General features: G+C 43.7%; 1 protein-coding gene across 6 annotated transcripts in view; it reads left to right on the top strand.

Moving 5' to 3' along the window:
* Positions 1–18577, top strand: part of LOC140771397 (uncharacterized) — a 45104-nt gene that overhangs the window by 11821 nt on the left and 14706 nt on the right. For 2 of the 6 annotated variants that reach the window (XM_073112923.1, XM_073112919.1), the window contains 4 exons: positions 149–218; positions 6605–6670; positions 6755–6832; positions 10801–10898. In XM_073112923.1, coding sequence (XP_072969024.1) covers positions 149–218; positions 6605–6670; positions 6755–6832; positions 10801–10863 — 277 coding nt within the window. In that variant the 3' untranslated portion in view covers positions 10864–10898. Of the gene's footprint in view, positions 1–148; positions 219–6604; positions 6671–6754; positions 6833–10800; positions 10899–12072; positions 12189–13977; positions 14063–18577 lie in introns of those variants that run through there. The other 4 variants (XM_073112921.1, XM_073112920.1, XR_012106157.1 and 1 more) reach the window with 3 other exon arrangements.

The following is an 18577-nucleotide window of genomic DNA, read 5'->3' as shown; positions in this document are numbered from 1 at the left end:
ACAATAATAAATGTATTTAAACAGTGACACAAGCTTATCATATGTCTACTTAAGATAGAGTTTTTCATGCAAATGTATATCTATAAGTTTTTCTTTTCTCATCTTTGACTTTAACCACCTGACTAACCAGTATTTTTTTATCTGCTAGTTATGATTTTGCATTTGTTGATGCTGAGAAGCGATTATACGAGGAATATTTTGAACTGCTACTACAGCTAGTAAGTTCATTTTCTCTTATTCTATGCAGAGATAATCATAGATTATGGATCTAATTTGTCGATGCCATATTTTCTTTCGGTTAATGTATATACTCCTATGCTATGCCTGAGGGATAATATACCCTAACCATATATTTATACTTATTCTCAATGTGAATACATTAGAGTTCTTCCATTCGTCACATGGTATTAGAGCAATTACTAGGTTATCATCTTTAACCTTCTTCGTGAACTCGTAGTCGATCGATCTCTCCGGTTGACGGATCACACTCATCGACGCTGCCTCGCCGCCGTGAGCTTCATATCCTTTGACACCTCACCACCGTCGATTGTCGTGAGCTTCATTTCCTTTGACGACTCGCTGCCATTGATTGTTGTGAGCTTGAGTGGCAGCGAAAGGTCTCCATCGGCGCCCTCATCGACTTCATAGATAGCTCCAAGGTCTCCATCGACGCCGCCGGCGAATTTGTTGACTCTACCCCCTTTCCGTTGACTCTGCCTAAAACACCCAAACCTCCAAATACACGTATATACCACGTGAGTAAATCCCCCTATGCGGTGCATCACATGATCTGTTAGTAACATGTTTCCACAAGGCACATAGAAATGTAGGATCATACCAAAAATGATCCCAAGCAAAATATAAGTTCAGATATAAGTTCCATAGGTCACAATAAGCTTTCAAAAATACACGTCTAAAATATAACTCGAATTATAATACCCTCGCAAGAGCTCAATACTACTAATAGAAATATAAGTAACTCTAAATAAAGTAAAGGCAGTTACTCCTCGCTATCGCCATCTGTTTCCCTTAACTCTGAAATGATGCCACAAAGAGGTGGTAAGCATACGACCCAGCGAGTAGATACCATATAATTTATAACAATGTAATTATAAGTGCATATTTTAATGCATGCCCATAATTGCTAACAATAGAATAAGTATATCCAATTGACTTACAATGACTTAATCAATGCAAAAGATAGAGACTACACGGTACTGTCCTTGAACATGCCAACTCCTAATTATATCAAGATGAGCTTACATAAGTATACAGTTCGATACAAATCTCTTATTCATACACAATCCCAATCATAATACTCATATGTTATGCTTAAAATTAAAAAAAGATAGTTTTCCTTATATTCACGCAAGTCAAGGAGGGTTAGATATCACATGCTCACCAAGCTTTTAATCATGATTTATCGTCGTATGCTCATCGAGCCATTTACTACATAATTCAGATATTCTCCAAGAGTTATTCATCACGTAATCGCCCATCATCTCATGCATTGAGGAGGGATATATACACATCTAGTGGTAATGTCACTCAATGCATGGCGACGCTGCATGTGACCGGTTATTTGTGGCCATCAGACTAAGGACCCCGGTCGTAAGCCCATATCTTACTATCTCTAAATCATCACAGCCCGCAGCGAAATAATTAAGAGCGTTTAGCTCATCAGTGAACGCTATGACCCTGCGTTGTCGGGTACCGCTAGAGATATAGTCTCATCTCACAATCATGTTTTTACTATTATCATAATCTAGTTTTGACAATGCAGTGTAATTACCTGAATTCCACTTAGGCTTCTGACCTCATGTGTAGGCCGCTAATAGTATTAGTAATATACGATACACTCTACCCTTGACCCCGGGCTGAACCAGTAGAGGGCATGCCTAGTCAGAACCCAACTAGCTAATGATAGGTGAAAGTGGTGCATTGTCTATTAATATGTAAGTCATGTTATAGTTATCATGGTCATTACATTCTACATTCATTACAAATATTTATGCAAGAGTGTCTCATACCAGGATATATATAATAGTTACGCTAATGCATGTGCTAACATTATCATATTATAACATCAAGAAGAGTATACAGCAACTGCACATACTAGGATACATATTAGTTACACTAGATGCATGCGCTAACATTATCATTCTTATAACATCATGAAGAGTATACCATCAACAATTGCAAATACCAGGATACATAATAGTTTTACTAAATACATATGCTAACATTATCATTCTTATAACATCATGAAGAGTATACTATCAACAATTGCATTATTCTAGACTTATATAAAGTCTACTCGCCTAGGGATCTCCACAGTACTCTAATTCTCTTCAACTAGTCGGCTCCTCCGGGATCCCAAAATCCTCCTCGCGCAGTGTCGAGCCTAATAATTAATGCAAGTCATACATAAGGTTAGTAAATTAATAGAATTAATTATCTTATTAGAGAATTTAGGTTTAGCTCTTAAGTCTAGTGGGGCGTATCCGGTCTCTACTTTAATCCTACCATGTTCATCAGATCACTTAATATCATTTAAGGGAGATTATCTGGGGTATAACCCAAATCCTATTCAGTTACATGAGTCAAAGGTTTTCTAAGGTTGAGTTTCATATTATTGTAAAATTTACACTATTTAGGTAATAAGAATTTATCGTTAAGGAGGCGGTTAAGCTAATTAATAAAGTGGAAGTAGGGAAATGAGGTTTATCAGGCTAAAAACACCACCCACGGGCCTAGATTGGCTTCAGGCCTAGCCGGGCTTACCACAGGTGCCGAAGAGGTGTGTTAGATTGGGCTCGGGCCCAATCCAATAGGGCAAGGGTTTTGTGGGCTGTCGTCTAGTCCGCAGCCCACACCAAAATGGCCTTGGTGGGCTGCAGTCCAACCGCAGTCCACAAGGATTTTGGTTTTGGTGGGCTGCGGTCTAACCGCAGCCCATCAAGGATGGGTTTGTGGGCTACGATGGGGTTTTACTTAACCCCCCCACCTCATCATCTCCTTCCAAGGGAAGAAGACCGAGGAGGGAGGCACGGCCACACCGAGGCTATTGGTGTCGGCGGTGCAGCCATGAGGCCAGGGGGAGAATGTGACAACGCTCATCACCTGATGGTGGGTGGCGGCCGGAAAGAGGGAAGAAAATGAAAAGAGGAGGAGGGGGACTCGAGCTCAACGGCGGCGAGGGCGTAGCCCGCGGTGGAGCAGTTTGAGGACCATCCGCCCTGCCTACGGGGGAGCTGGAGCAGCTCGCCTCGCGGTCGGGGTGGCCGACGGGGGCGACGGGGTGCACTCCATGGTCGACGGCCATGGATGTCCCCCTCTCTCCCTTCACTAACAGGCTCGAAGCCCATCGAGAATGTATCCACTTCTCCCATGCTGGAGCTCTTGGATCGGACGGGTAGACGTGAAGTCGCCAGCCGAAGAGAACTCCGACGAAGGCGAGATGGGGGGAGATAACTACCGTAAATAATGAAGAGGTTTAAGGGCTTACCAAGGAGGTCTAGGACTTGGATCCGCATGGCTTGGCTCTTGGTCTAGGGCTTCGTTGGCAACACGAGAGAAGGAAAAGGAGAGAGATGGTGAGGTGGAGGAGGAAGTAGGTACGACTCTCCTTCAAAGCGTCTTTACACACTTGCCAATGATCCGCACTGGTTGCTCCTCATAGGAGAAGTCCTTCAGCTGGATAGGTTCCTCTCTCAAAACATGTGATGGGTCATACAGATACTTCCTCAATATTGACACATGGAATATATTATGAATCTGAGATAGTTTTGAAGGCATATCCATCCGGTAAGCAACCAATTCTATCCGTTCCAAGATCTCATAAGGGACTATATATCGAGGGCTCAGCTTGCCTTTCCTTCCAAATCGAACTACCCCTTTTCACGGTGAGATCTTCAAGAAAACCTTATCCCCGATCTGAAATTCTAGATCTCGTCGTCGACGGTCAGCATAGCTCTTTAGTCGACTTTAGGCAAGCCGCAAATTCTCTCGCACCTTTCGCACCTTATCTACGGTCTTCTGAATCAGCTCTAAGCTCTCTATCTTTCGCTCTCCCACTTCGTCTCAACTGATATGTGTCCGATATTTCTGTCCATATAAAGCTTCATAGGGGGGCATCCCAATGCTAGAGTGATGACCATTGTTGTAGGCAAACTCAACCAGTGGAAGGTGTCGATCCCAACCGAGTCCGAAGTCTGCAACTGAAGGATGTAACATGTTCTGTAAAGTTTGGATCGTCTTCTCCGACTGGCCGTCGGTCTGAGGATGATAGGCGGTGTTGAATTGCAGTTTAGTACCTAGTAATTTAGTAAAATGCTGCCACAGTCTAGAGGTGAACTTGGGATCTCGGTTGGAAGTTATAGAAACTGGTGCCCCATGGCGGGCAAAGATCTCATCTCGGAATAAAGTGGCTCGACGATTCATAGAATCAGTGGTACTGACTAGAAGGAAGTGAGCTGATTTGGTCAATCGATTACCCATATAGAATCTTTTTTCTTTAAAGTCTTCGGCAAGCCCACCATAAAGTCCATAGTGATATGCTCTCACTTTCACTTAGGAATGGGCAAGGGTCTAAGTGTCCCAGCAGGCCTTTGAGATACAAATTCTGCAATGCTCTTCTTCAATCCCGGCCACCAAAAGGATCTACGAACATCATGGTATATCTTCGTCTCCCTAGGGTGTACACTGTAAGAGGTCTGATGAGCTTCTTCCAAAATCTCCCAACGGAGTTCTCCTACATCCGGTACATAGAATCTATCTCTAAACTTTAGGATTTCCATTTCATCAAGGCAAAAACCCTTTTTACCTAAGGTTTGAACCTGCTGGAAGACCTGTAGTAAATGTGGGTCCTCTGCCTATGTAACTCTGATTCTCTCCGCTAGCGTCGGTCTTATAATTAACTGAGCAAGCAGTCCAGTACCCACATCTTTAGCTATAATATGTATATCCATGTTCTGCAAATCTCTCAAAGTGCTGCTGCTGTGTAATCAAACTAGCCAAATTTTTCGTTGGCTTCCTAGTAAAGGCGTTAGCTACCACATTTGCCTTCCCAGGGTAGTAGTTAATAATGCAGTCATAATCATTCACCAGCTCAAGCCACCTGCACTGTCTCATGTTCAACTCCCTCTGAGTAAATAAGTACTTTAAACTCTTGTGGTCAATGAAAATCTCACACTTTTCCCCGTAAAGATAATGTCTCCAAATTTTCAAAGCGAACACTACCGTTAGCTCTAAGTCGTGAGTAGGGTAATTTCGCTCATAGTTCTTGAGTTGCTGAGATGCATAAACGACAACTCCGCGCTCTTGCATTAGAACACATCACAGTGTGAAACAAATTGGATTACTTTCTCCTTAATCTACACAAAAACACACAACTGATTGACAATGGAAAGATTGAAAAAGTTAGTTTTTTGTTATTATAATATAAGATTGAGAGAGAGAAATTTAATAGGTTCTTGGTATCTTAAAATCTACACCCGGTGGTACAGTGCTATAGTAGGTTCTTAGTATCTTGATATCTACAGTACCTTTTCATTGCACTCTAAATATACGGTAGTTCTTCTCTTTATTTTGTGTTGATTGTGTAGGTTTAAAGTTGGGTATATTCACATTTTTAAAAAGTGATTCATGTGGCCACATATATGACTGTATAGGTGGTGGCAACGGGTTAGCTGCCCCAGCAGATGCACTATGAAGGCTTGTATGCAATATGCACCTCCATGTACTGCATATTGACCAGACTTGTAGTGAACATACACATGCCCACAAAAGCATATAATAACTGTATTTTTGTTATATTTATTGTACAAAAGCATACAAAAACAACCTCTTTAGAAATAAGCGTAAGATTGGGTGCAGCTTCCTCAGGCTCCACATAAGCTAGAGATTCATTCATTGGGTTCCCCCTTTTAAGGTGGCTTTCAACTTCTCACATTTTGTTAGAAATGTTTACTTGTTTGTTTAATTGGGCAATCAATAATAAAGCTCCTTGTGAACTTGTGAAATACCATTTTGATGAAGATGATTCTTCATATATTAGTTAGCTACTTTACATATTTGTTAGTTTATTCATAAGTGTATATATAAATGATGACGGCGCAATACTACATGCATCTCGGAGTAGGGGATTTGGAGAGATGTCATAATATTGTGGTGGTTTGAGAATTTACATTCGTTTTCATGGAAGAGCACAATGAGGATGTGGGTGCCTTAAAATTCTCTCTTTTAGTTCCTTAATTTTTTTTCTTCTGTTTGAGCTCCTCCTCTTGTTAATATGTTTGAGATATTCTGAGCACATCAGCTAATTTGGGATAGTTCAGCTGAAACCAACCTTAAACAGGCTGACACGGTGGTATCAGCCTAAACTAGGCCATATTTCTGTTCTGGAGTTGATTTTATGCAAGAAAACGTTATGTTGTAAGTTACCTTTTGCAATTTCGAATCCATTTCCACTAGGTGGTGCTTGTAAAGGAATTTTAATCTTCCATCTACATCAAATGGTTGGTTTGTTACTGTAGTAATTTATTTTCTCTTGCTCTAATGTATATATATATATAAATAATGTTGACATAATGTTGCTTTGCAGGTCAGAGATGGTGGTCTGATCGTCTTTGATAATGTTCTCTGGCATGGAAAAACTGCTGACCCCCAAGTTAGTTATTATAGTTATGTATATTCATAGTACAGATCCACTGGTTGACAAACTAAATAATTTGTTGTTCTATGTATTGAACAGGTGAATGACCCCAAAACAGTCAGCATAAGAAATTTCAACAAGAAGATTCTAGAGGATGAGCGGATCAGCATCAGCATGGTACTCCGTACTCACTATCTCAATACCTCTGTCCATATGTATAGATAGAATTGGACTTAAAAGTTTTATGTTGAAACGGTGGAAAAGTTTTATTATTTTCATAGCCATCACTGGTGGTACCTCAGGATAATACAAAAAGTAATCCCAATGTGGAGAGATCATAACTGACGGCCCAAACATTGCTAACCACCACACAAAAGCAAGCTGTAGTTAGTCAAACCTCCTGAAACAGCCCTTGGATGGGAGAAATCAGCAGCTCGAAGCATAAAGTTGCTTGGCTATATATATATAACTCTATATGCATGTACGTTTGTGTGCTGCACCTACTGGACTTATACTAAATCTGAAACACCCAAACCTCCAAATACTTGCATATACCGCCTGGGTAAATCTCCCCACGCGGTGCATCACGTAACAATAATATGTTTCCATAAGGCACATAGAAATATAGGTTCATACTATAAATGATTTCAAGCAAAATATGAGTCCGGATACAAGTTCCACAAGCCACAATAAGCCTTCACAGATACACATCCAAAATACAACTCCAATGTCCAAAATATAACTTCAATCATAACATCTTCATATAGGCTCAATACAACTAATAGAAATAACTCTAAATGAAGTAAAGACGGCTACTCCTGGCTACTCGCACCTGCTTCTCCTTATTTTGAAATGATACTACTAAGAGGTAGTGAGCACATAACCTAGCGAGTAAAATCCATACAATCTATAACAATGAAATCATAGGTACATATTCTAATGTATGTCTATAGTTGCTAATACTAGAATAAGCTTATTTTAATAACTTACAATGAATTACTAAATCAATACAAATGATATAGACTACACAGTACTGTCCTTGAACATACCAACTCTTAATCATATCAGGATAAATTTACACAAGTAGAAAGTTTGATATAATCTCTTATTCATATAAATCTCAATCGTAGCATTTACATATTATGCTTAGAAGTAAAAAGAGTAGTTTTCCTCGTATTCATGCAAGTCAAGGTGGGTTAGTCATCACATGCTCATCAAGGCATTAATCATGATTTATCATAGCTCATAGAGCCATTTACCACATAATTTAGATATTCTCCAGAAGTTATGCGGTAATGTCACCTAAACATGTATGGCGACGCTGCATGTGACCGGTTGTCTGTGGCTATCAGACTAAGGATCTCGGTCGTAGGCCCATATCTCACTATATCTAAATCATCACCGCCCTCAGTGAAATAGTCAAGAGCTCTCAGCTCATCAGTGGATGCCATGACCCTGTGTCGTCGGGTACCGCTAGAGATATATCTCCGCCTCACAATCATGTTCTTACTATCATCATAATCTAGTTTTGACCATACAGTGTAATTACCTTAATGTCACTCAGGTTAATGACCTCAGGTGTAGGCCGCTAATAGTATAAGTCATATACGATACACTCTATCCTTAACCTCGAGCTGAGCGAGTAGAGGGCACTGCCTAATTAGAACGCGACTACTAATGATAGGTGGAAGTGGTGCAGTGTCTGTTGATGTATAAGTCAGGTCATAATCATCATGGTCATTACATTCTATATTTACTACAGATGTTTATGTAAGAGTGTCATACCAGGATTCATGTAGATCATAGTTACACTAATGCATGTGCTAACATTAACATTCTCATAATATTATGGAGAGTATAATATCAACAATTGCACATACCAAGATACATAATAGTTACACTAAATGCATGTGTTAATATTAACATTCCTACAACATCATGAAATATATACTATCAACAACTGTGCATACTAGGATATATAATAGTTATACTAAATACATGCGCTAACACTATTATTCTTATAACATCATGAAAAGTATAATAGCAGCAACTACATTGTTCTAGACTCATATAAACTCTACTCGCCTGGGGATCTCCACAATACTCTAATTCTCCCCTCAACTAGTCGGCTCCTCCGGGATCCCAAAATCCTCCTCGCGCGGTGTCGATCCTAATAATTCACGTAAGTAAAGTCATACGTAAGGTTAGTAAATTAATAGAATTAATTACCTTATTAAAGAATTTAGGTTTAAGCATATCACATGAGTCAAGGGTCCCCTAGGTTGAGTTCCATATCATTATAAAATTCATACTATTTATGTAATAAGAATTTATCTTTAGAGAGTGGTTAGGCTAATTAATAAAGTGAGGATAGTGAAATGGGGCTTATTGGGTCCAAATAACCCCATTGGGCCTAGGCTAGTGCATAGGTGGGGTGTTAGGGTTGGGTTCGAGCCCAACTCAGCAGGGCAAGAGAGGCCTTGGTGGGCTGCAGTCCCATAAGGGATTAGATGTGGTGGGCTGCGATCCAACCGTAGCCCACCAAGGACTTGGTTGTTGGGCTACGGTCTGATCGCGGCCCCACCATGAAGTAGGTGGGGGGATTTTGTTTAACCCCCCCACCCTCCTCCCTCATCTCCTTCCAAGGGAAGGAGACAAAGAAGGGAGGCGTGGCCACCACTGAGGCCGATGGTGGCGGCAGCATAGCCACGAGGCCAGGTAAAGGTACGGTAGCCGGAAGGCGGTAAGAAAAGGAAAGAGAGAGGACTTGAGCTTGACGGCGGTAGGGTGTAGCCCGAGCCCGCGGTGGAGCCGCTGTCTATCTTCCCCGTTTACGGGGGAGCAGGAGCAGCTCGCCCCGCGGCTTGGGTGGCCAACGGGGCGCACTCCATAGCCAGCGGCCATGAAGGTCCCCCCTTCACCGAAGCTCTCGAACCGAGCGGTTATACGCGAAGTTGTCGGCCGCTAAGGACTCTTATGATGGTGAGGGGGAGGGGTTGATTACCAAAATTTAACGAGGGGTTTAGGGGCTTATTGAGAGGGTTCTAAGGCTTGGCTTCGTCGGCTCCGGGTCGGGGGCTTCGTCGGCTCCGACGTCGGCAGCACGAGAGGAGAGAGAGATGGTGGGGTGGAGGGGAAATAGGGAAGGGTGTGTAACACCTTGAAATATAAAAAAAAGGAAATCGCCCACGTAGCGCGTGCGTGCATCCCAACCTGCCACCGTCCTCTCTTCCTTCTTCCCCTGTAGTGCACGCCACCAGCCACTCCCTACTCTATTTCTCTCCACCCCACCATCTCTCTCCCTCTCCTTCTCTCGTGTTGTCGACGCCGGAGCCGACGAAGCCAAGTCATACGACCCCCTCGGTAAGCCCTTACTCTCCGTTAAATTCCGACAAATCAACCCCTCCCTCGTCGTCATCGGAGTCCTCGGCGGAAGGGGAACCTCCATAGCCATCGGCCATGGAGTGTGCCTCGTCGTCCCGTTGGCCACCCCAACCGCGGGGCAAGTTGCTCTCGCTCCCCCGTAGGCGGGGAGGATGGACAGTGGCTCCACGTGGGCTCAGGCTACGCCTTGCCGCCATCGAGCCCTCCTCCCCTTTTTGTCTTTCCCTTTTTTCTTACTATCTCCCAACCTCGTGGCTGCACTGCCAGCACCGTCGGCCTCGTGGTGGCCGCGTCTCCTTCCTCTGTCTCCTTTCCTGCTTGGGGGGAGATGGTGAGAGGGGGTGGGGGTTTAAGCAAAACCCCTCACCCACTTCTTGGTGCTTGGTGAGCCGGGCCCTTGGTGGGTGACCGCAGCCCACAGCTAACCTTGTGGGTTGCAGTTGGACTGCAGCCCACTAAGGCCTCACTTGCCCTGTTAGGTTGGGCTCGAGCCCAACCCAACACCCACCTATGCACCAGCCTAGGTCCAATGGGGTTATTTGAACCCTATAGCCCGATTTCCCTATCCCCACCTGATTAATTAGCCTAACTACTCCCCTAAAGACAAATTCTTATCACCTAAATAGTGTGAATTTTAGGATGGCATGGAACTCACCCTAGGGTGACTCATGTGATATGCCTAAATTTAAATTCTCTAATAAGATAATTAATTCTATTAATTTGCTAATCTTACGTATGGCTTTACTTACGTAAATTGATAGGATCGACACTACGCGAGGAGGATTTTGGGATTCCGGAGGAGCCGGCTAGTTAAGGGAAAATAGAGTACTATGGAGATCCTCAGGCTAGTAGAGTTTATACAAGTCTAAAATAATGTAGTTGCTGCTATTATACCTTCCATGATATTGTAGGAATGTTAGTATTAACACATGCATTTAGTGTACTATGATATATTTTGACATGTGCAGTTATTGATAGTAAACTCATCATGATGTTATGAGAATGTTAATGTTAGCACATACATTAGTGTAACTATGATCTACATATATCCTGGTATGGGAAACTCTTATATAAATATCGGTAGTGAATATAGAATATAATGACTATGATGACTATGATATGACTTAAACACCCATAGACACTGCATCACTTCCACCTATCATTAATAGCCGGATTCTGACTAAGCAGTGTCTCCTACTCGTTTAGAGTGTATCATATATGACTTATATTATTAGCGGCCTACACCTGAGGTCGTTAGCCTAAGTAGCATTCAGGTAATTATACTACATAGTTATAACTAGATTATGATGATAGTAAGAACATGATTGTGAGGCGAAGATATATCTCTAGTGGTACCCGACTATGTAGGGTTAGGGCGTTCACTAATGAGCTGAGGGCTCTTTGACTATCCCGCCGATGGCGGTAATAATTTAGAGATAGTGAGATATGGGCCTACAACTTAAGTCCTTAGTCTGATGGCCACAGGCAATCAGTCACACGTAGTGTCGCCATGCATGTTTGGTTGATATTACCGCTAGATGTGTATATATTCCTTCTCGATGTATGAGATAATGGATGGTTATGTGATGGATAATTTTTGGAGAATATCTACATTATATAGTAAATGGCTCGGTGAGTTACAATAAAACATGATTAATGCCTTGGTGAGCATGTAATGACTAAACCTCCTTGACTTGCGTGAATACGAGAAAAACTATTCTTTTTTACTTCTAAGCATAATATGTAAATGCTATGATTAAGATTTGTATGAATACGAGATTGCATCAAGTTTTATACTTGTGTAGACTTATCCTGATATGATTAGGAGTTGGCATGTTCAAGGATAGTACCGTGTAGTCTTTATCGGTTGCATTGATTTAGTAACTCATTGTAAGTCATTTAAATAAGCTTATTCTATTGTTAGCAACTATAGATATGCATTGGAATATGCACCTATGATTTCATTGTTATAGATTATATGAATTCAACTCGCTGGGCTGTGTGCTCACCACCTCTTGGTAGCATTTTTTCAGAGCTAGGGGAAGCAGGTGCGGGTAGCGAGGAGAGCTGTCTTTATTTCAGTTAGGGTTATTTCTATTAGTTGTATTGAGCTCCTGCAAGGGTGTTATGATTGGAGTTGTATTTTGGATGTGTATCTTTGAAGGCTTGTTGTGGCCTGTGGAACTTGTATCCGGACTCATATTTGCTTAAGATCATTTATGGCATGAACCTATATTTCTATGTGCCTTGTGGAAACATATTACTGACAGGTTACGTGATGCATCGCGTGGGGGGATTTACCCACGTGGTATAAACGTGTATTTGGAGGTTTGGGTGTTTCAACTTAGTATCAGAGCCGAGGTTCACCATAAATCCGGCAAGTCTTCCAAGATATTGTCCATATGCATAGGAAAGTAATAATAATAATAATTAACTAGGAATAAATGAACATCAAGGACATGTACGATATTTGACATACTTGTGAATTAAGAACTAAACTGCGTTGAACTTACCAAGAATGCCGCCTAGACGTGCTCGGTCTGTGTGTGCCACTGTTCGTGGATGAGCTTCAGCCCTCGTTGACGAATCGGTTGCCGGTACTTCAGCCAGCATTGAGGCCCTTGGACAGCTTGTCAGACAGCAGGAGAGACTCATTGAAAAATTAGTTTGGGAGCGCACGACAGTTGTGTCTAGAATGCACATATCGAGGGAACCGTCAGAGTAGGTTGCTTGTAACACCCCAAATTAAAAAAAAAAAAAAAATTCCCCTCTGACTGACGCACGTGCGTCAGCCCTGCCACTCTGCCCCCCTCCTCCTCTTCTTCTTCTTCCCCTTCCCTTGCCGTGCACGCCATCTCTCTTCTTCTTATCCCCTTCCCATCACCGCAGACACCTAGATTTTCCCCCCCATTTCTCCTCCTCCACTGCTTTGCCTCTCTCCCTCTCTCTCGTGGTTGCCGACAGCCGCGGAGCCGCCGAAGCCCGGACCGAGAGCGTTCGAGCTTGCCGACCAACCCCTCTTTTTTGGTAAGCCTCCCCCTCTTGCCATTAACTCTGTACCATAACCCCCTCGCTGTCGGCCCTCCTCCTCCCTCTTTCTTTTTTCTTTCTTTTTTTTCCCCTTTCACTTACCCGTCGGTCTCGTGGCCACCGCCGGCCTCACACTGCGCCGCCGGCTTCGTGGCCGTGTCATCGGCCTCGCGCTGCGCAGCCGGCCTTGTGCCGCGCCGCCGTAGTCCCGCAACCTCGTGGACCTCTCTCTCTCCGCCTCGACCTCCTTCCATCGGGAGGAGATGGGGTGGAGGGGTGGGGGTTAAAACCCCCACCCATTTCCTCCTTAGTGGGCTGCAGTGGTCTGTAGCCCACTAATCTGGTTTGGGGTGGGCTGCAGACCGCAGCCCACCAGCTCGGTCTGGGTGGGCTGCAGCCCACCTAGACTCGGGTGGGCTGCAGACCGCAGCCCACCAGCCCGGTCTGGGTGGGCTGCAGGCCGCAGCCCACCTGGCCTTGGATCCGGGTGGGCTGCAGGCTGCAGCCCATTAGCCCATTGTTGGGTGGGCTGCAGGCTGCAGCCCATTAACCCATTGTTGGGTGGGCTGCAGTCTGCAGCCCACTATTCCAACCTTGGTGGGCTGTCGGGCCCCCGAGCCCACCAAGGCCTTATTTGCTTTTGGGTTGGGTTTGAGCCTACCCATTGCCTCTAGCCTAGCCCATTTGGGGCCATTTGGACCCTGTAATCCCGTTTATCTTTTGCACCTGATTTAATTAGCCTGATCCCTCGTAATGATAATTTAGTATCATGTGAATTTTAGGATAACATAAAACTCGCCCTAGGAGACCCTTGACTCATGTAATTGCCAACCATAAATGCGCTAATAAGATAATTAATTCTATTAGTTCGCTAATCTTACGTATGGCTTACTTGCGTGAATTAATAGGATTGACACCGCGTGAGGAGGATTTTGGGCTTCCAGAGGAGCCGGCTAGCTGACGAGTTTTACCATACTGTGGAGACCCCCCCAGGCGAGTAGAGTTATACAAATCTAGAATAACATAATTACAGTCATTATACCTGTCATGACACTGTAGGAAATGTCAGTATTAATGCATGCAGTTAGTACACATGTTATATCCTTGCATATGTGGTTATTGATAACTTGCTCATCATATCATTATGAGATTATTAATGTAGCACAAACATTAGTGTGATAATGTTTTACATGTGCCCTGTATGGTATACTATTGCATAGATGTATGATTGCTGTGAATATAGAATGTAATGATCATGATGACTATAACATGCTTTATACACTCAGACACTGCACCACTTCCACCTATTATTAGTAGTCGAATTCTGACTATGTAGTACCCTTACTCACTCAGCCCAGGGTTAAGGGTAGAGTGTACCTTATATAACTATACTATTAGCGGCCTACACCTGAGGTCGGGAAGCCTATGTGGCATTCAGGTAGTTATACTGCATAGTTAGGACTAGATTATGATGATAGAAGAATATGATTGTGAGGCGGGGATATAACTCTAACGGTACCTGACGACGCAGGGTTAGGGCGTCTGTGGATGAGCCAAGGGCTCCTGATTCTCTCGCTGAGAGCGGTGATGATTTAGAGAGAGTGAGATACGGACTTACGACTGGGGTCCTTAGTCTGATGGCCACAGACAACCGGTCACATGTAGTGTCGCCATACACGTGTAGGTGACATTACCGCTAGAGGTGTATATATCCCCCCTCGATGTATGAGATGATGGATGATTGTTTCTTAAGAGTATTCACCCTGTGTGGTGAATAGCTCGGTGAGCGATGATAAGTATGGTTAATGCTTTGATAGGCCTGAGATAACTAAACTGCTATTTTATTGCTATGCATAAACATGTAAAACCTATGATTGAGATGTGTACGAATAAGAGATTGTATCAAGCTTATTATCTGTGTGAACTTATCATGATACGTTTAGGAACTAGCATGTTCCAGGATAGTGATTAGTAATCTTTATCAATTGCATTGACTTAGTAAATTGTGGTAAGCCATTTAAATAAACATATCGTTATCATTAGCAAATATAGGCATACATTGGATATACACATGTGATGTCATTATTTTAGATTGTATGGATCCTACTCGCTGGGCTGTAAGCTCACCCCTCGTGGCGGTATTATTTTAGAGCTAGGGGACGCAGGTGCGGGTAGTGAGGACTAGCTGCTTTTCCTTTTCAGTACGTATGTTAGTTGTATTAAGCCCCTGCGAGGGTGTGATGATGACGTTGTATTTTTGGGCTTTAGCATAGTATTTTGGATGTATATTTGGAAGGCTTGTTGTGGCCTGTGGAACTTGTATCCGGACTCTTTTAGTTGAGTTTATTTATAGTGAAATTGTGCTGTTGTGTGCCTTGTGAAATCATTGTACTGACAGGTCATGTGATGCACCGCGTGGGAGGATTTACCCACACGGTTTACACGTGTATTTGGAGGTTTGGGTGTTTCATTGCTCTAGCCGAGTTGACCGGAGGTGGGTCCACCTGGTCACTAAACCGTCGTTTCATGCAGCTCAATCCTCCTTTGTTCAGTGGCACAACGGACCCAATGGAGGTAAATAGGTGGATAGTGGATGTGAGGAAGATCTTGACTGCTTTTGAGTGCCCAGAGAGTCGTCAGGTGATCTTTGCGACTTTATTTCTCTGCGGAGAGGCGAAAAAGTGGTGGAGGGCCACTGAGCGTATGATGTTGGATCGCCTTGCTGGGGAGTACATCACTTGGAATGCGTTTTCGGATTCTTTTGATCAGAAATATTTCCTTGCATCCCTGCATTTCGAGCTGACGAGAGAATTTATCTAGTTGAGATAGGAAAATATGACAGTGGCACAGTATAAGGACAGGTCTAACACCCTATCCCATTTTTACCCCAGTGTCATACATGATGCTGCTAGGGCTGACCAGTTCAAGATGGGCCTCCGGATCGAGATCCACAATCAGGTGAATATGGTGAAGAATCTGACCTATGCGGAGCTGGTGGAGAATTCGGGGATACCTGAGAGGGACTTACTAGAGGAGTGCTTGCAGCGTCAGGAGCGAGTAGTTGGACATACTGGCCACTTTGATAGGCGTCCGCTTGGAGGTTATTTTGGTGGGACCTTCCTGCGAGCGAGGTGTCATCCCAATACTGGTGGTGCAGGCTCTAGTGCTACCCTGATTAGACCTAGCCCTCTAGGTTCAGGCGAGCCTAGTAAGGCTCGACCTTCTATTAGTGGTGGGGGGTCGACAGCAGTTTTGAGCAATTCCGGCAGTGGTGATTTTGCACGGTCGTCTACCCCTGAGGGTAGGACCTTTTATGCTTACGGCAAGAAGGGTCACATATCTCGTGATTGCTTTAGTGCTCGCATTACCTACTTCTAGTGTAGAGAGTCTGGGCATGTCTATACGCAGTGTCCCCTCTTGGTCAAAGAGCCAGTCACTCCTGCCACATCATCTATATCTAGAGCATTGGGAGCCAGTACTGCTGCGAGTACGGGTTGCGGTGGTGCGTGATTGGGGCCTTCTAGCAGAGGGTGGGGCAAATGTATCGGCCGAGTTTTCACGATGACCCTGCAGGATACTAAATCGTCCAATGAGATGGCCATAGGTAACAGAATAAATTAATCATGTTATTTAAGTTTTACGTATGATATTAGGCCCTCCTTCTTGACCTTGTGCAAATTTGCATAATGTGAAAATTGCATTTTTCTGTTGTAGTTAAAACTTATATACGTAATGGCAGGTATTATGACCTTATTTGTACACACCGCTAGGATTTTGTTTGACTCTAGGGCCACCCACTCTTTTATTTCTACGTCCTTTCTAAAATATGCGGATGTGGCGCTGGGACCTCTTATTAAGCCCTTGGTCATAGCCACCCCACTTGTGACTTTCTAGAACTTCGCCATGTTTATCGATTTTGCACCTTGACATTTGGCGAGTGGGATTTTAACGTGGACCTCCTATCTCCCTATCTATTGAGATGCATGACTTTGATCTAATTTTGGGGATGGATTGGTTAGTCGCCTACCATGCCAGTATTAACTGCTACAGCAAGGAGGTTATCTTATAGCTTAATGATGGCATGGAGTGTCGATTGTGTAAGGATCGACAAGTAGATCGGTCGCAGTTGGTGGCAATCATGTTTATTGAGTCTTCAGGGACCTAAACCCTGACTGACTTGCCAGTAGTACGAGAGTTTTTGAATGTTTTTCCAGAGGACATCCAGGGGCTTCCTCCAGATAGGGGAGTTGAGTTTACCATCAACCTGGTCCCGGGGGCAGGACCGATCTCTAAGGCACTTTGCCGTATGGCTCCGAAGGAAATAGAAGAACTCACATAGCAGATTGATGACTTGCTAAGTAAGGGACTCATCCGACCTAGCTCATCCCCTTGAGGCGCTCTAGTCCTGTTTGTGGAAAAGAAGGATGGTACCCTTTGCCTTTGCATTGATTATTGGCAATTGAACCAGTTGACTATGAAGAACAAATACCCCTTGCCTCGCATTGAGGACTTTTTTGATCAATTGCGGTGGGCGCGAGTCTTCTCTAAGATTGATCTGAGATCTGGGTATCATCAATTGAGGATTAAGAAAGCGGATGTCCCAAAAATCGCTTTCCGTACTCGGTACGGGTTGTATGAGTTCCTGGTCATGCCTTTTGGCTTGACCAATGCACCGGCTATCTTCATGGACTTGATGAACCGAGTCTTTCGCCCTTTCTTGGATCGGTTCGTAGTGATCTTCATTGATGATATCTTAATCTATTCGGCCTCGGAGTAGGAGCATGAAGAGCATCTTCGGTTGGTACTACAGGTACTAAGGAGAGAAAAATTATTTGCTAAGTTCTCCAAGTGTGAATTTTGGCTAGAGGAAGTGGTGTTTCTTGGGCATGTGGTCTCAGGAGAGGGCATTCGGGTTGATCAATCCAAGATCACAACCGTTCTCAATTGGAGGCAGCCGAGTATCATCTCGGAGGTCCATAGTTTCCTGGGTTTGGCCGGTTATTACCGGCGTTTAGTAGAAGGGTTTTCAAAAATTGCCAGTCCCTTTACTAGGCTGACCCGAAAGGATCAGTGTTTTGTATGGACAGCTGATTGTGAGGAGAGCTTCCAAGAGCTGAAGAGGAGACTTACGTCTACACCTATCCTTATAGTTCCTCGTAGTGGAGGGGGCTACCAAGTCTAACTGCGATGCTTCACACTCGGGTTTGGGCGGAGTTGTCACTTATGCATCTCGGTAGCTCAAGAACCATGAGCGAAACTATCCTACCCATGACCTGGAGCTAGCAGCGGTAGTGTTTGCTTTGAAGATTTGAAGACATTATCTCTACGGGGAGAAGTGCGAGATTTTCACTGACCACAAGAGTTTGAAAAACTTATTCACCTAGAGGGAGTTGAACATGAGACAATGCAGGTGGCTTGAGCTGGTGAATGATTATGACTGCACTATTAGCTATCACCTTAGAAAGGCAAATTTGGTGGTTGACGCCTTGAGTAGGAAGTCAATGAAAA

Source organism: Typha angustifolia, chromosome 11 (genome assembly GCF_048772165.1).
Source record: "Typha angustifolia cultivar Huaian chromosome 11, ASM4877216v1, whole genome shotgun sequence".
NCBI lineage: Eukaryota > Viridiplantae > Streptophyta > Magnoliopsida > Poales > Typhaceae > Typha > Typha angustifolia.
The sequence above is the reverse complement of the archived record's forward strand: the minus strand, read 5'-3'. Positions and strand labels throughout refer to the sequence as shown.